Below are 16,806 nucleotides of genomic sequence, written 5' to 3'. Positions count from 1 at the left end.
CTTTGATTTCATGTTTTAAGTCTCAGCCAAAGATTAAAAAGTTAAAGCCTATCTATAATCAAAGCTCCAAATGGTCATTGTATACCTTAAACAATCAACTATATCCATAAATAAATGAGATCAAAATTGAATAAAATTAAGTAAAAATGAGGTGTTCACCGCGTTCTCTAAATGGTCACATGTTCGAATCCCGGAAAAGTGCCTCCTCCCCAATCGCTGTAATTTGAAAGAAAAAAAATGTTTTTGACCGACAAAACAAAAAAAAAACCGTAGTAGGTTTCAGTCTTATCCAACAAAATCATTATCCAATAAAATATTTCCCAAGCTTAATTCTTAAACGAAAATTAATGTGAGGCTAACTCATGCACAAGTTTATCCAAAATTAAACAACAACAAAAAAAAAAACTTTTTACCCAAGCAAACCACTCCAACCTCATCTGCTCATATTTTCTCAGGCGCCAAACAGTCGGTAAAGAAAAAGCTCAACCCACCCTGTCCCTGTGCCAATAGGATCAAACCATCGCCATCCAAAAAGGCCCTTATAATTTGTATTTATTACTTTATCGTGCCATTGTATGGAAAACACATCATCATCATCCATCATGCATCGCTCTCTCCTTAATGCTCACCAACAACCTCTGAGCTTCACTCTCCCATCCAGCTACTCCAATTCGCCAAGCACCATACTGTCACACGTGGCACAAACTTGTCCACGATCGCTACACACCTCTGCGCCAAAACTGTCCTATAAATACCGGTCATCGTCCCAGACCAGAAGCGTATCCGATTCCACTGAGACTGCAATGAGCCCAGCAATGGAGGAAGCTCTCGACGACGCCCAGAAGCTTCGGGATGAGTTCCTGAAAGTCCTGCGTAGCAGACGATCGGGCGAAGGTGAGTGAATTTTGAAACTTTCTGAAACTTTCTTGCCTTTCCTGTTTGGTTACTGAGAAAGTTTGGGAAAACAGAGGAAAAGGCTGAATTGCTTTCTTTCAGTATAGCACTGCTCACCCATTTCGTTCTAAGGCTGCCAAGTGTTATGTAAATTAACCATAGTTAAGCTATTAGAGATTAATTAATTATAATTAATTATGTCTTAGTGAGGAGAGAGAAAGAGTATTTTAACATTTAAAAAAACAATTTTCTGCAGTAACCAAAATTACCCCACCGTATTCTTCCTCTTCCACCGTTCCACAAAGCCGGAAGCCATGGCAGCTACGTTGTTATCCTTGAGTAACACAATCACTGATGCGTACCAAAATACTCCATTGCAAAAAAGTTATGTGGTTGGTTTCTATAATAAGGTCTTTGCTTTTGTCTGTCTCCTCATTATGAGTAATTATTAATTTTTAAAAGCTACCCATCATATGGTTGATTTATACAAGTCATGACAGCATGGTGCTGCACCATAACCATTGGTGGTGAGCAAAAAATGAACTCTTTTGTTTATGCATACTTGACTTGACTGTGTGGGTGACGATGGATGGATGTTTGAATTCTTTCAGTTCCGTTATCGGTTGAACCGGCAAAACCAGTGGCTCATCCATTGTTTCAGGAGGCTTCTCCGCCAACTTTCAGTGAGGTTCAAATCTGACTACAATGTTGTACATTTTTATGTTGGAAGTTGGAACTTGAAAGTTGTGATTGTGTTGTTGGTTATTATATTTACCAGGCAATGAACGCTTGTCCCAAGGCCAACATCCCCAATTTTAAGGATAAACTACACGAGGAAAACCTTTACTTAATTACTGAGGTAATTGGAGCTTTGAGCAACATATATATGGAGTTTGATATGGGCATAATGTTCTTAATATGGTCAATGATAGGAAGGAGAGCAAGGGCGGTTACCCGTGTGGATTTTAAGCATGAAGGAAAACAATACCCAGAAAAGGCCTGCTGTTGTTTTTCTGCACAGTACAAACAAAAACAAAGAGTGGTTAAGACCATTGCTTGAGGTACCTAATCCCCAATATTCAGTCTTTTTCGACTACAATTTGTTAGAATGAGGAATTTTCATTATTTGCTTTGTTTTTCGGGTTCTGTTTCAGGCATATGCTTCAAGGGGATATGTAGCAATTGCCGTTGATTCTCGCTACCATGGTGAACGTGCCAGCAATATATCCACTTACCGAGATGTGTGTATATTTACACCTTTACTTTGCTTCAATTATGCAATTTTGGTCATGTCAAAGAAATACGTATACAATTTTGGCCTATGGGTTGCTAAAAGCATGATCTAGATGCTATTTGATTGCACGTGATGTCACAGAAGTGAGGGCAAAAGTACCGTGACAAAATAATGCATCAGACAAGTACTTATTTTGAGGGTGTGAGTTAGGGTATTGGTGCTGAGTTTCACATGGTTTTCTCATGACAATGTGAACCAATCAAAGATTGAGTCTGGCTTCCTGATTTTATTTGAGTTAGTAAACACTCTTAAGCTATATGAACTTTATCCGTGATCAGGGGATCTAATTCACATGCAGGCTCTCATATCATCGTGGAAAAAGGGTGATACAATGCCATTCTTATTTGATACGGTAACTTTACTTATCTTCTTGTAAAATACGAGAATTGATAAGTTGAAATGTAGTTAGTGAGATCAGTGGGTTTTGTTTATCTGATGATTTTGTTTCATAACAACATAAATTCCGTTATCGCAGACCTGGGACTTGATAAAATTGGCAGATTATCTAACACAGAGGGAGGATGTAGACCCTACTAGGATAGGAATCACTGGTGAATCACTTGGAGGTTTGTGAGACAAAACTTTATAAGGAGGGAACTTGAATATATATTACCTTTCCTGCTGAGCTCATCTTGTTATTTTGTTATGCAGGTATGCATGCATGGTTTGCTGCTGCTGCTGATACCCGCTATGCAGTAGTGGTCCCTATTATTGGTGTTCAGGTGGTGTGTCTAATTTCATTAATTATAATTTTACCCAGTGTGATTGGAATTAACATCCTAGGCAACTATGATTGCAGGGGTTTCGATGGGCCATAGACAATGATAAGTGGCAGGCTCGAGTTGACAGTATAAAACCTGTCTTTGAGGGTAAGATAAGTAGAAAAGTGAATTAAATATTAGAACAAGGTGCTTTTGGTTCCACTCCAATGACTAGTTTCGCTCTTAGTTCCTTTCCAATAGTAGCTTTTTTTTCCACTTCATTTTGTTAATGTTCACTCTGCATATGATTATAGAGTAGTGGATTCAAAAGTCCTTTATATATGTATACATATGCATGTTATTGGAAATAAAACAATGAAATTGTCTTTTGTTCTATTCATTTGAACCAAGACCTTCTCCTAGTGCTACTTTTGTTTTGGAGAGAGTGTTGTTGTGTTTAATTCTCTGATTCTTTCATTTTCTTGGTTGTACTGCAGCAGCACGAATTGATCTTGGGAAGACTTGGATTGACAATGAAGTTGTGGAGAAGGTTACTAGTAACATACTTGACTCTTCAGATATTTGTCTGGATAGTCTGATTTATACTTTTAGTATGATTATGTCCAAACTAGAAGGGTAATTGATTGTAAATATGAAGGGATGGCATCTTACAATGTTACTTATCTGACCAGGTCTGGGATAGGATTGCTCCTGGTCTAGCCTCCAAGTTTGATTCTCCTTACACAATTCCTGCTATTGCACCACGCCCTCTGTTGATTGTGAATGGTAAAAATAAAATCCTTTTCTACACTTCAACTACCAATAGTGCACGTATAGCATGCGTGTGCCTATACATACCACTTATTTCCATATTGGCATGTCCAAATTCTAACACGGAGAACTATTATATTCTTAAATCTAGAGGCAATACATGACCCCTGAAACTTTCTTCTTTTTCTTCAATTGAATCATCGTGAAGATTGCAGTTTTGTTGGTTGTTAGTGATCATGTAACGTGTTTATCGTAAAAAATTTCGAAAAATAATAGGTGCGGAAGATCCTCGATGTCCACTTGCTGGTCTGGAAATCCCCAAGTCAAGAGCATGCAAGGCTTATGAAGATGCGCAGAGTATACATAACTTTAAGGTATTGGCCTAGCACCATGATAAAATTGCATTTAATGTCTCTGGTTCAGCAGGCTGAATTCTTCTATTTAAACAAGTTATCTATCAATCGGGGAACCCATGAATGTGGAAAGTATGATCACTATTATATCTTCTCTCGTACTTGTTTCTTTGGCATGTCTGGCATTTTTCCTTCTGGAGATTAAATCGATTTTATGTTTTAAATTGCCTTAAAATCCAGTTCATAGCAGAGCCGGGCATCGGCCACCAAATGACTGCGTTTATGGTAAAAGAAGCCAGCTACTGGTTTGACCAATTTCTCATGCCGTGACACGACGGTTGCGACTATTCTGTTGATTCTTGAGCGATCAAATTTCCCAGTGTTTACATGTGTTTCAGAACCGGTGAGCAATAGTAAAGAGTTGTAAAGTTACGCGTCGCTCAATGCATCTGAAAATGTAAGTTGTTTTTATGTACTCGCTTATGTATGTATTGATTGGTACTAAATAAATCAAAAGAAAAATCCAAGAGTTGTAGATGTATGGGCTTGCCAAATGAGGAGCTATGGTTGTACGTATTATTACAACAGCCTTCTAAAAGAAACGTGCTTGTGTCTGCACAATTAATCATGATGTATAAATATCCCCAAACAACATGTGTCAAGGTTTACATTATGTGCAAATTCATGCATAAAAGACAAGACGTCCCAAACAAAGCTAGCACAAAAACACCCCCCCTAAAACTGAAGACAGAAACTACAGCACACCATTTCAGCCTTTCTTGGGCATGGCGGCAAGCTTGGTGTACATTCTTGCCATGGAATAGTACCCCCTGAGATCGCCAGACCGCAGAAGATTGCCTACGCACAAGCAAAACCAATCCATGAGGAATAACAGTTGCAGTACCTCAACTAAAAAGAACAAAGAGAAGAAAACTGACCGAATTTGGGATATTAACTCAAAAGTAGCACCGAGTTTAATCCAAATTTGTGAAAGGAAAGAATGAGACCTATGTGGTTTGTTTTGAAAAGACGTTTTTGTCACAGAAATTTTCATAGAATACATAGAATCGGGATTCCACATGAATTTCATCTCCTATGAAACAAATCCATCAATAAGGTCAAAACTGTCTTTGGGGTAATCCAGTCAGTGGCCTGAGAAGTGGCTACTAAAGACAACTCACAAACCACTGGGGATGGCAAAAAGAAACTGTTGTTGGGTTGCTTGATAGAGGTAAAAATGAATGCTGGACTGCTGTGATTTGGAATGTATCGCTCCACTCAAGTGGGCTGCTTGGCAGAAAAAGATTGGCTAGACTTTTAAGGGCTTGAGCATCCTCAGAATAAGGATAGCTTGTGGTTTTGAGAATATTCTTTGCTTAATCATATTTGAGCTTCAAGCACTTAGATGTTCAATGTCAATGCCCAAATCCATAATATGCATGCCAACTTACCTGAATCACAGTTCAGTGGGCTATCAGGCTCCGGATGTGCCATTAAAGCAATTATAGCCCTACAAACAGATTGGAGTGTCCAAGCAGGGCTCCATGCATTCTTCAAAATATCAAGGCAAATCTCTCCCGTCTGTAATAGAAAACAACATATAAAAACATGAAGTAAGACTTGATACGCATTTGTAGCACTACAGTGAGTGAGCATACAGTTTCAACTTTCAATGCTAATTTTCATTTGGTCATGCAATCTGTCAGAGGGTAAACCCAGTACAACACACCAATTGACCGAATCAAATCTTTAGTATGTATGTTTTGACAGACTATTCATTATCAATTTTAAGAAAAAAGTTCTAAATGAATTTTGGAAACCCTTCTACCTAGGAAGAAAAAGTATGAAAAAGGTCAGGTAGTCTCAACTCAATAAATGATAGTACAAACAACTTTTACTCTTAAATATTGGTGTCAATGAACATCCCCATACTAATCCACCACTATTCCACATTGGACACGTTCACTCAGCTGCAATCCACAAAACTTTTCTAATTTCACAATTTCAACCAGACTCCTCAAATTTCCAGTGCTTCATGAGATCTTTGAATGAAGGAATTCAGGCAGCATCATATTCAGACAGATTAGACATTATCATACACAGCCTTCATACCTTGAAATGCACATTTGGATGGAAAATTTTTGTCAAGAACCTGACTTGTGGAGGTTGCAAAGGATACTGCTCAGGAACTGCGAAAGCAAGCTGGAATACACCGCCTTCAAATGGAGTCTCTGATGGTCCCTACACTCATAATTGGACAAATATGGTCAAATAATATAACATGACAAGTAAGTTTTGTTTGTCTCAGGACTGAGCTTACCTTGATGAGAGCAGTCCATTTAAATATGTTTGAGTCATCACAAACTAATTGAATATCTGGATCAACAACTTTCTCTCTCTGCACCTCTTTGTATTCCTTGAAAAGCCTTGCTCTTGATGCCTGCACAAATCTACTTCTTCAAAATGGTTTCACAATGAGATTAAGAAATATATATATATATATATATGTATATATATATATAGAATTTTTCTCTAATGCGGACGTCTGCATATTATTAAAATCCGGTCATCCCCTCTACACCTTATTTTTCTGCAGTTAGATTGCATTCCTTCAATTCCAAGTGGTCCCCAATTTGTATATATAAACAAAAACATGTTGCAAGAGACGTGAGAGCAACCAATGGGAGTGTTTTCTTCTTCTACAACTCCACTTTCCCACATGTCCTTTATGTGCTTTCTTCTTCTGCATCTCATCTGCACGTTCCCAAACCCATGATTGCTTTTATATAAATTATTTATGTTGGCAAATTGTAGACTACTTGGAATTTCAGGAATCCAATCCACCTGAAAAAACAAGCCGTGAAAGGGACGACTGGATTTTCAAAGCATGCAGACGTCCGCATTAGAGAAAGACTCTCTCTCTCTCTCTCTCTCTCTCTCTCTCTCTCTCTATATATATATATATATATATATATGTGCATCATATCAATTCGAGATCAGAAACAGGGTGGATACTGTATAATGGAAATACCTGCTAGTCATTAAAGTTTACAATGTTCACTGCCATAAATGGCATCAGTCTTTTCTAAAAGTAATGGTTGTATTTCATGATTTCTTCTTCAGAGAGCGTTATACGTTACAATTCCTCACTATGCATTGCAACACAATACAAGTCATTAAACCTCACCATACACCGTTCCAAGAGGCTTCACTGTCTACTTCCTCCCCAAATTCCATCTCTAAGATCTATAGCAGCTACAGTTCACAACACAAACCCTGTTTTCTTTTCCTCACACCCACATCCATTCTCCCTCCATTTCTCACCTTGTTACCCTTTTGCCTCATGTTTCAATAGTCCTCCCTCTATCCCAAGTCATCTTAAGCCATAAGGGAGAGTTTCACCACACTTGAACATATTAAACTTTAAATGTACTTTATTTTAAACTAGTAATAATTTGTTAACTTGGGACCATCATATGCATATATGCTCTAAAGCTAAACAGAAATTGGATAAGCACCCACAAAAAACCAAAAAAACCAAAAAACCAAAAAAGAAAAAAAGAACAAAAAAAGCAATCTAATATATTGTAGCTAACCTGCATATTAGCTGTTGCTTGGAAACTTAAATACAATACTGCACCGCAAAGCCCACTATCTGAGTAGAGTCAGAACCTTTTTTACACGCACAAAATCAACAGCAAATAATCAAACAAATGCACTTGCGAATATGAACTTTCACTCTCAGAATGTCAATTTCAGTTGATTGGAAGTTCAGTTCCACCAACGCATCCAAATCAAAACCTCTGAAAAACCGAATCAATACGAACTGCTTGAGGTGTGCAAAGGAACACAGTTTCGAAATTCAAAGATAAAACCGTCATTTCATCAGGTGCATAAAATTCAAAAACAACAAACGTTTCTATTTTTCCATAAATTCATGGAAGTATTATTCAAACAATCGATTGAAATCGCAGAAGCTTACCTTTAAGGATGAGAAATTGCAGAGCGACTTTGCCTTTTTTTTTTTGGTCTGAAAGAGAGCGACTTTGCTTGATCAGGAGAATTGAAGATCGAGTATCGATTTCTTCACAAAGGGGGTATGAATTGGATTTGTTATATGGTGCGGGAAAGAGCATATGGAAGGGGAACGTTCGCGCCAATCATGAGGCGCCACGTTTTCTTTCACATTATTTGTCACCAAATTGGTTTTTTTCTCTTTTGTTTTTTTTTTCTCAGTCGCATGACATGGGTATCAAACCTGCTGAGATGCCTAATCGGCCGATTCAAATTGTAATGGGCGACTCGGTTCGGTTTTCATCATCAGAAAAGTCAAATGGTCCCAAAAAACAGAACTAAACCGTACTTATTTAGTTCGGTTGCAATTTTGTCTTCCATACATCGTTCTAAACTAAACCAAACCGTTCACTTTTTATTTGACAAGAGGAGAATTGAATTTGAGATTTCTTTTAATATTGAGAAGAAGAAATAACACTATACTAAGGGCCGGTTGGTTGACAAAGAAGGTTGTTACTTGCTCCATGTTGGTTATTGATGGCACTCCTCTTTTGGCATCATGATTTTAAAGTGAATATCTTATATTTTATAATGTCTTTCTAAAGATTAGATAAGTAAAGTGACATGAAGAAACTAAAGTAAGGAGTTTGTAATTTGTTAAAGGCATTTACTTTTACATATGAGGTTCTAAATTTGATTTCCCTTCCCCAATATCGCGATTTGCTTGTATAAAAAATTAATAATAATAACCCCAATATCGCGATTCGCTTGTATAAAAAATTAATAATAATAAAAAGAGACGCAAGGCACACCATCGTTCGTTTTTGTGACTTCAATATATAACAGTAGACTTCATTCTTTCTTGTGCATTCCTGCTCCCGCCCCAGACAAAAGAAGATTACAAGTGTATGGAAGCATTGAAATTTGATTGTAAAAGAAAGAAAAAAAGTTTATTCTCCTGAAAATTTCTAATTAATATACGATGATCACAAGCCAAGAAGCAACAACTTGTAGGTAAAATATTGTGTGGTATAAAAACGCGGCACAAAAATAAAAATGACAAACGAGTCTTTGAGTCTTGAAACTACAATTTACGGCCACCTAAGAATAAAATGCAAGTCAAGAAAGTGCAAACGAAGAGAAAGCAAATCTCATAAATTCAATCTAAATCACATGGAGGTCTCCCATTTTTATCGGGTTTTTTCTACAAAGAATGTACATGATCCCAATGCCATACAAGCACAAACCCAGATATGGAGCCAACAGCTCAACGAAAAAATTATATATATTGAGAAAAGACCAAAGATGAAAGAAAAAAAAGAGGAGAAGAAAGAAGGAAAAAAATTTAAGTTGGTCAAAATAAAGAAAAGTAAAAAGACAGGAAACCAATAATAACTTCAGATGCTACCGGCTGCACCAGAGGTGGGTTTAGTTGGCTTGAGTTTTGCAAAGTCAACAAGGTCTCCAAATAGCTTGTCCTCTGGCCTGGATGGCTTGCTGGGTGTAACATAAGATGGAGCGGAAACCTGGTATGAGTTTTTCATACCATTATCATCTCTAACAGAAAGACCATACATTTGCTGCTGAAGGGCATATGCTTGTTGTTGTTGCTGAAGGGCATACTGTTGCTGTTGCTGTTGCTGAAGTGCATACGCTTGTTGATGTTGCTGTTGCTGAAGGGCATACGCTTGATGCTGCTGTTGCTGTTGCTGATCGTAGCCATAGGGGACCATTTGATTACCATACATTTGTTGAGGATACATAGATGTCATCTGGCCCGCTTGAATGGACTGCGGAGTCATACCCGTATACGGCCCTTGGACTGGTTGAGCAGGCAAACCCAAATGACTGCTTGGACCAACCTGGTTGTTGATTGCTGACAAATGGGTGGTCGTAATTGGCTGGATGTACATACCTACTACCTGGTCACTCCCTGTCAGTTGAGGTCCCTGGGGATTATTGAAACCACCCTGCCCATGTGTGACAACCACTTTTGTAGTAACTTGCACTGGTGGTTGAGGGTATCGAGGACCTGCGACTGGGATACCATCATCTGTTGACTGAGCTTCCCAGGGAGGTGGTGGTAATGATCCACTAGTTGGTGAACCTGCCCAACCATGTGAAATGTTAGAGGCTACAATATTCTAAGAGCATAAAACGCATAAACATTCTTTATGGTTAATGCAATCACCAATAGCAAGAACATCACTTGCACTAGTCAAGAGAGATTGAAAGATTACACTTCAGTCTTGTAATAGAAGACTAATAAAATGACTAGGCCAAAAGAACAGATAAAGAAATCAAAACACAGTGATGTGTCATGCCATGATTGCATCTTCTTATACGCAAAAGAATGTAAATGCAATGTGAGACTGAAAAGCTTATTGAAAAGTGCACCGTAGCCTGGTGAAGGTGGCTGCTGCGACTGCACAATCTGACCATTCCAGGCAGGACCAGCACCTTGTGTGTACTGTGCCTGTGCCTGTTCATACTGAGGGGCCCCCATGTTCGGGGCACTTCCATTTGGGTAAAAACCTCCTTGTGAAGCTTGAAAATTCTGCTGCTGTTGGAATTGGGGTGGTGAAGGATTGATTTGGCTAGCTACATTAACAGAATTTGGAGCATTGTCACTGCCAAACATGTCCATGAGAGCAAGGGCATTCTGCTGGGATACAGGAGTGGTTGGCTGTTGACCACTCACAGGAACAAGAGCCAGTGAATCTGCCTTTGGTGAGCCAAAGTCATCACCGCTAAGAAGATCCATCTTGGGATCAACCTTTGTTGTTGGAGTTGGACCATTAGTAGCTGGAGGTGCAGTAAGCAATAACTGATTAAGTGGATTAGACCCTGCACCAGCACTTGAGGTAGATCTGCCAAAATTACCAGCATTACTAGTTTCTATGGTTACACAAACGCTGGATTACTAGTTTCTATGGTCATTGGCATTACTAATCTGTTCAGAATGTGCTTAAAACCCTAATTACCTCCCATCTAGCTGTTTGTTGTCATTTCCAGTGTCAACTAGAGGACCACCAACATCTACAAGTGCTCCAGAAGGTCCTGACTTGGGTTTATCTGGCTGAACTGGATTTCCTGAAGCAATGGCTTCATGCTTGGCTAGAAGACGTTGCAAATCATCATTCAGCGCTAGTCCTTGACACAAAAGTGATTCATCCCTGACATAAACTTTTGATAAGTAAAGAAATAGGCAAAACTCACCATGGTGGTTAATTAATAAAGAAAACAACACAGAACCCATCCTCGCAATGTTTCATTAAGCTCTACCATGCAAGCTAATCTCGTATGGCTCCTATTAAAGTTCAACCCTCATCTTTGCCAGCATAGAACCTTTACCTTTTCTTTAGTTGGGTTGGGGCATTATGCCTAACCTTGCATGTTCTCAATAATAATATATCCTCATAATGTTCCATTTCTCATAATTATAAAACTATATTATCCACTAAAGGATATTTTATAGTTATTCTGAAAAGACTCAAGAAGAAGAATGGGATTCCATGCAGAATGCAGTAAGTGTGGTATTTGTCCCTTCAACTTTTAACTACCCAGAGTCATCAATTATCCAACTATATATCTATTGGTATTGTCCATTAAAGGGAATAAATGGTCAGTCATCTAGGAAGCTGGCTTGAAACTTATATGTTGTGTTGCTGTTTTCAATTGAAAACAACAAGAAATAAGTGAAATAACTCATCTTTAGAATTCAACTTCCATTGGATATTACATATATATTTTCTGAAAGGTTAGTGGGGAAAGAAGTTTGTGTCCTTACGAAGTCGAGTTAACAAGGTGTACCACTCTCTGCTTATATGTACGACACTGCTCAACCAAATCAATAATAACCTCCTGCCTAAGCCCCTGCAGATTGAAAATAAATAAATTTGAGCAACATGCAAATGGAGATTAAGTTGAGAATTGCAATAGATGCTAAAATGAGGTTCAAATCTAGAACCGTACAAATTTAAATGCTAAAAATATCTCTATTGTCAGATTACTAAACCTATCAAACTACAACAGACCCCTTTTATGTAGTTATAGCAAGTCACTCAGAACAACCTTGGGCATGAACTACCAAAACTACCCTTGTTCATTTCTTGATATGAGCTTAAAATTTTGATAATGCCACTTAATACATCTCTAGTCAACTGTTCTAAACAAGCTACACAGTTTTCTGCCTCGCCTCCTCTGCATGTGTTATACTTGCCTCAAGGCGTGTTCCTCTAATAACATTTCTTCAAGTCTTCATCCAATTCCAGAAAATCTACAAAACCTCTTCAATCCTACTAATTCTTCAAAGATGATTCAAGCATCCTCCTCAATGCCGCATCTCCTCATAGTACAGATCCAAGTAGATTCAGTTAAGTAGGGCTTTCCTAAATAGATAAGATACACTCACCGGTAACAACAGACTACTCGTTCGATTTTGACCTATCAATACTTCAACTTTCCGAATCCATATCTTGAGGAACTAATGTCATAAGATGTTGATACACCTGTTTTCCCATTTCAATAAGTACTTCACATTGGTTTTGACAGGTAAAATAGCATTTTAGTGGCATTCTCTATGACACCAAAGGAACTTAAGAGGGTTTTTTTCCTTTTTATGCATTGTACTTCACATTGGTTTTGACAGGTAAAATAGCATTTTAGTTTCATCACTAATGAATATCACATTGTAATAGTATTTTCTTAATCTAAATCGAGAGATATACCTCTTTGTTCCCAGGATCAATTGCACTTAGCATTTCCGCCAAGACATCCATAATACCCCGTGCATTCTGAATTTCCGTCAAGCTAAAACGAAAAAATTCTCAATTTAAAAACGAGAAAAGAATAGATGTTATGCAATAGTTCAACCATCTGTACATTATAAAGAAAAATAGCAGTTTCCTGCTAACTCTCATTTTGTCTACTGTTGTCCTTGGAACCTCCAACTATTACATTTCTTAAGACGAACATTCAGAGTAGAATGGGAAAATCCCAGTCTGCAACTTTAATCAGCCCACTAGGAAATAAGTATAATCTAAAGTCAGCTAAACTGCTATACTAATAGAATATTTATAGCTTCCATCCAGAACAAAAGAGGAGCTACATATGCACCTTAAGGTTGGGAACTCGGCTTCTGCAGAAGGCTCAGCTGCATCTTTTGGAAAATCTGGATTTTGCAAATTCTGAGGAAATGATGTCAATGGTTGTGTCTGGGGTGGCGTGAAAACAGGCGGTGCAGCTGAGTCAGATCTTTGAGGGAATACTGCTCCAGCACGCTGAATAAAATAAATGATTAGACTCACAGAATGTTGAAGAAAAAAGCACTACAACAGAATATAATCAAGGAAATAAAAAATTCCATACTGATTATGTTTATATAAATGCTTCTCATATTTCGGTCTAACAATGAAGCTGTTCTATTAATTGGGATGCTTCAAGAGAGATTTTCTTTATGAACATACCAACAATTCCTGGTATGCAGCATAATATTGTGGATATCTTGCTCTTGGCCCTCCAAAAGCTTCTTGCCAAGTATCTATCAGGATCAATATCTTCTCTTTGACATGATAGTCCGGCTACAATTTGCATCATAAATACTATAAGAAAATTTCAACAAAAGTGATTAATGTATAGCATTAAGAGGAGATCAGATCATTTGAGGGACATATATACCTTCTTTTTTACTATTTTTACCATCTCATGGAGGAGGTCTTTCTCTGCTACATGCATATGAACAATGTCTCCACAATTCTTTATTATTGTTTCCAACAGCTAGAATGTAGCAAACAGACCAACATAAAACCAATTTAGACCTCTGTAATACAAAGTCGTTAAAAATGACAACAGATGTGACTATATCAATGGCATCTACTGCAGACAGAAATTTAACATACAATCTCAGTCAGATTTCCAGTATACACACCAACTAGTTCTTTTATGCATCTAACTTTTGAATCCACCAACTTTCTAGAATGTTGGATGTAAGCCATTCATTTCTTTCCACTTCTATAAACTGAGTATCAAGCATAAACATGTGAGAGTGATTCACATCGGGACCAAGTCCATACTAAGTAAATTCACTGTGTTCACAGCTTACGAAAATGTCACCCTATTTGTTCCATATGAGAGTCGCACTTGTATTAGAAGTTCACTAAGCATACAACAAGAAAACAACTAAGGATATAACAGATTACAAGACCCTTCCGAGACTCAATGCTACACATATATACACTCGTTGTGTCAGTTTTCCTATAAGCTAATTGAACCACTAGCACAACTCAGCCAGTAAACTCATATCATATCATTCTCCAAAAATGTAAGCATCTACAGTTGTTAATATTACAGCGCACAATAAATATATGACTGATTTGAAGACAAAACACTAATCAATAGGAGTCCTAGAACCAAATTGTGACCTAAAATTTCTGCTAAAGGAAGAAAGTTTAAAACATGAAAAATTATGTACTGCGAAACAAGAAGGATGGATAACTAATTTAATTAAACAGAAACAAGTCCTGTGGAGCTTACTGTAAGTGCTAGAAGTTGAACTTTTGAATTCCTACTTCCAAGGCGCTTCTTTATACCTTTAACAACATCCTTTGCTTGCCTGATATGGGAAAACCAAACAGAGATTTTCAATCTAGGTAATCTAGATAAAAAAGAATCACTTGAGGTAGACATGCATCCAGTAGACCGTAACAATAACTAAAATTAGAAGCTGGAGCACCAACACTTGAAATGCCCAAAAGACGAAGAAAAAGCATTCTCATTATAAATACATAACTATGATAATACTTATATTGTCAGACATGCTTGGTTTACATTCTAAAATATGAAAAAGCATTCTCATATCAGTACATGTTTTTCTACTTCTATTGTTTGGGCGGTTCTACTTCAATGGTTTGCTTACTTTTCCACGCAAATCATATCACATGGCTACTACCAACCACTTAAGCCATACGAATATGAAAATAGAAAAATACGAAATGACAAGTATTACTAATCCGACGACCAATTGTAAAACATTTTGCTCATTAACACATACTAATCACTTATTATCACTCAAAAAACCCATTAATATGCATCAAATTGAATAACATTGCAGCTGAACAAATGCCAAAAGAACAAAACATCCAAAGCCAAGCATATTGAACCCACCAAATCGCAAAGCTCGCAGCCAGATCCAATTCTTATAAAACAAATTGTAATAAATCGTAGAATTCAAAATTTGTTATTTTCTCTTCTTTGTTCTCACTTTTTATGGGTTTCTATCCGTCAATTCTCGGCAACCAAACACAAATTAACTGTTCGATCAAATTCAACCCCCATCCCTCACTCCCAGTTTGATTTAAATTATACATATAGATGAGGCATAATCACAAACACATCAAAAACATAGCAAAACTAACAAATGGGACAGTGATCAAATGAACAAGTAAGAGAGATTATAATCGAGTGCGACGCGTACACAGGGTCGTGGTTGCACATGTCACAGATTTCGATGTTCATGGCCCAATCAGGGCCGATGAGCATGTCGCTCGTAGCGCGTTCCACCATATAATTCACCATTTCTGCTCACCCGAAAGTCGCCCCGATCCGAATACCAGGCCCGCCTCCGTTCACTGTGAACTCTTTGCTGCCAAGATCGCAGAGAACTCCAATGATACGACGGAATATTCCGGCTTTTCGCTTCTCTCTCTAGAACTGTTTCCCTCTGTCTCGCTCTGTTTCTCTCTCGCTCTAAACTCTTTCTCTGTGTGAGATCGCTGGCTTCCTCTTTTCTGTTGAGGAACCGATTTTTTTTCCTTTTTCTTTGTTTTGTTTTTCGGGGACGGAATTAGATTTGACGGGCCAATTACGTAGGGCCACGTATTGGAAGTTCGGAGCCTCGCGTGCCGTAGAGAGGTGTACCTCTCCTAGACCGTTTGTTTGGCGTACTTTTTTCATCAACGGTTGACTGTTTTTAATTTCTGTTATCCACGAGGGTCACCGACTTTATAATTCAATTATTTTTTACTTTGTTGATAAATGACTTTATATTTGATTCTTTTTATTAAAAAAATTATGCGAACTTTATATTTGATTCTTAAAATATAAAAGATGGCATTGCTTGTCTTTATGAAAATAATCGTCATTTCTTTGTGAGAGAAAGTAGTTAGTTTGGCGTTTGGTAAACTTTTTATCACAAGTGTTGTTAGTGCTAATTCCTGCATAATCAGAAAATGATTGCCGCATTATCATTAAACCCAGCGTCTCTTCAAAACTGATTCCTGTATAATTAGAAAATGAAAGCACATCATTAGCTGTTTTCCCTTATAGCTTTCTCTCACAGAAATTTTAATAATAAGTGATTTTCTCATAGTTTATCAAACGAGCTGAAGCTTTCCAATTTTTTTTTAAAATCACTTAAAATCCCAAATAAGTAATGCCAAACGGGCACTAAACATTATCTGATTATAAAAAAGTGATTAAGGTTAGGGTGTAGTTAGGACGAGTTGGATGGATGGAATGAATCATTGACTTTAGCTTAAATCGTATTTGATTTTATAATTGTCATTTATGAAATATAAATTCAGAATTTGTATGTCATGAAAAGTCGTTGATATAATTTGAGTTCAAACTAACTAGAACTTAGAGTATCTCCAACCGATGTGTCAAAAGTGCCACATAAACATTTAACAGCTAGAAATAACATCTCATATCACTCCAATTGATGTGTCAAAGCTGATGTAAAATAAAGGCTGGAAGTTGAGATGTTATTTTTGACATCCCA

General features: G+C 37.5%; 3 protein-coding genes across 4 annotated transcripts; 1 reads left to right on the top strand and 2 right to left on the bottom strand.

The window, feature by feature from the left end:
* The first annotated feature begins 457 nt into the window (after positions 1-457).
* LOC103320193 (alpha/beta-Hydrolases superfamily protein) lies at positions 458-4,554 on the top strand. Its single transcript, XM_008221832.3, has 13 exons — positions 458-894; positions 1,506-1,582; positions 1,673-1,753; positions 1,827-1,955; positions 2,049-2,135; positions 2,487-2,540; positions 2,664-2,754; positions 2,840-2,910; positions 2,988-3,057; positions 3,387-3,439; positions 3,582-3,675; positions 3,937-4,034; positions 4,254-4,554. The coding sequence occupies exons 1-13, from the start codon at positions 576-578 to the stop codon at positions 4,341-4,343; spliced, it is 1,314 nt and encodes a 437-aa protein (XP_008220054.2). The 5' UTR covers positions 458-575; the 3' UTR covers positions 4,344-4,554.
* On the bottom strand, positions 4,526-8,136 carry PEX4 (peroxin4). Of its 2 annotated transcripts, none has more exons than XM_008221828.3 (6): positions 7,996-8,136; positions 7,610-7,816; positions 6,334-6,453; positions 6,126-6,254; positions 5,465-5,594; positions 4,526-4,871 (listed from the first exon to the last, which is right to left on the bottom strand). In XM_008221828.3, exons 2-6 carry the CDS (start codon positions 7,613-7,615, stop codon positions 4,783-4,785), a joined length of 474 nt encoding a protein of 157 aa, XP_008220050.1. In that variant the 5' UTR covers positions 7,616-7,816; positions 7,996-8,136; the 3' UTR covers positions 4,526-4,782. The 2 variants fall into 2 exon arrangements, with proteins under 2 accessions (XP_008220050.1, XP_008220052.1); XM_008221830.3 differs by having other exon boundaries at positions 7,610-7,685; positions 7,996-8,133.
* Positions 8,137-9,155: 1,019 nt separating this feature from the next.
* On the bottom strand, positions 9,156-15,828 carry LOC103320191 (ENTH/VHS/GAT family protein). The gene is made up of 10 exons (XM_008221827.2): positions 15,502-15,828; positions 14,562-14,640; positions 13,707-13,805; positions 13,496-13,609; positions 13,146-13,309; positions 12,758-12,839; positions 11,818-11,903; positions 11,012-11,203; positions 10,425-10,897; positions 9,156-10,134 (listed from the first exon to the last, which is right to left on the bottom strand). The coding sequence occupies exons 1-10, from the start codon at positions 15,600-15,602 to the stop codon at positions 9,425-9,427; spliced, it is 2,100 nt and encodes a 699-aa protein (XP_008220049.2). The 5' UTR covers positions 15,603-15,828; the 3' UTR covers positions 9,156-9,424.
* Between the last annotated feature and the right edge of the window lie 978 nt (positions 15,829-16,806).

The sequence above is a fragment of the Prunus mume genome, linkage group LG2 (assembly GCF_029339155.1).
Source record: "Prunus mume cultivar Tortuosa linkage group LG2, ASM2933915v1, whole genome shotgun sequence".
Taxonomy (NCBI): Eukaryota; Viridiplantae; Streptophyta; class Magnoliopsida; order Rosales; family Rosaceae; genus Prunus; species Prunus mume.
The sequence above is the reverse complement of the archived record's forward strand: the minus strand, read 5'-3'. Positions and strand labels throughout refer to the sequence as shown.

Coding starts and splice junctions, on each gene's coding strand:
- PEX4 (XM_008221828.3), bottom strand. Junction 6,255..6,333: donor AATGGACTGCTCTCATCAAG/GTAAGCTCAGTC, acceptor TTATGAGTGTAG/GGACCATCAGAGACTCCATT. Junction 5,595..6,125: donor ATCCAAATGTGCATTTCAAG/GTATGAAGGCTG, acceptor TTTCTATTACAG/ACGGGAGAGATTTGCCTTGA.
- LOC103320193 (XM_008221832.3), top strand. CDS start 576: ATGGAAAACACATCATCATCATCCATCATGCATCGCTCTCTCCTTAAT. Junction 1,583..1,672: donor CTCCGCCAACTTTCAGTGAG/GTTCAAATCTGA, acceptor TATATTTACCAG/GCAATGAACGCTTGTCCCAA. Junction 4,035..4,253: donor AGAGTATACATAACTTTAAG/GTATTGGCCTAG, acceptor CTTAAAATCCAG/TTCATAGCAGAGCCGGGCAT.
- LOC103320191 (XM_008221827.2), bottom strand. CDS start 15,602: ATGGTGAATTATATGGTGGAACGCGCTACGAGCGACATGCTCATCGGC. Junction 12,840..13,145: donor GCCGAGTTCCCAACCTTAAG/GTGCATATGTAG, acceptor TTTTCGTTTTAG/CTTGACGGAAATTCAGAATG. Junction 10,898..11,011: donor AACAAACAGCTAGATGGGAG/GTAATTAGGGTT, acceptor TAATTTTGGCAG/ATCTACCTCAAGTGCTGGTG.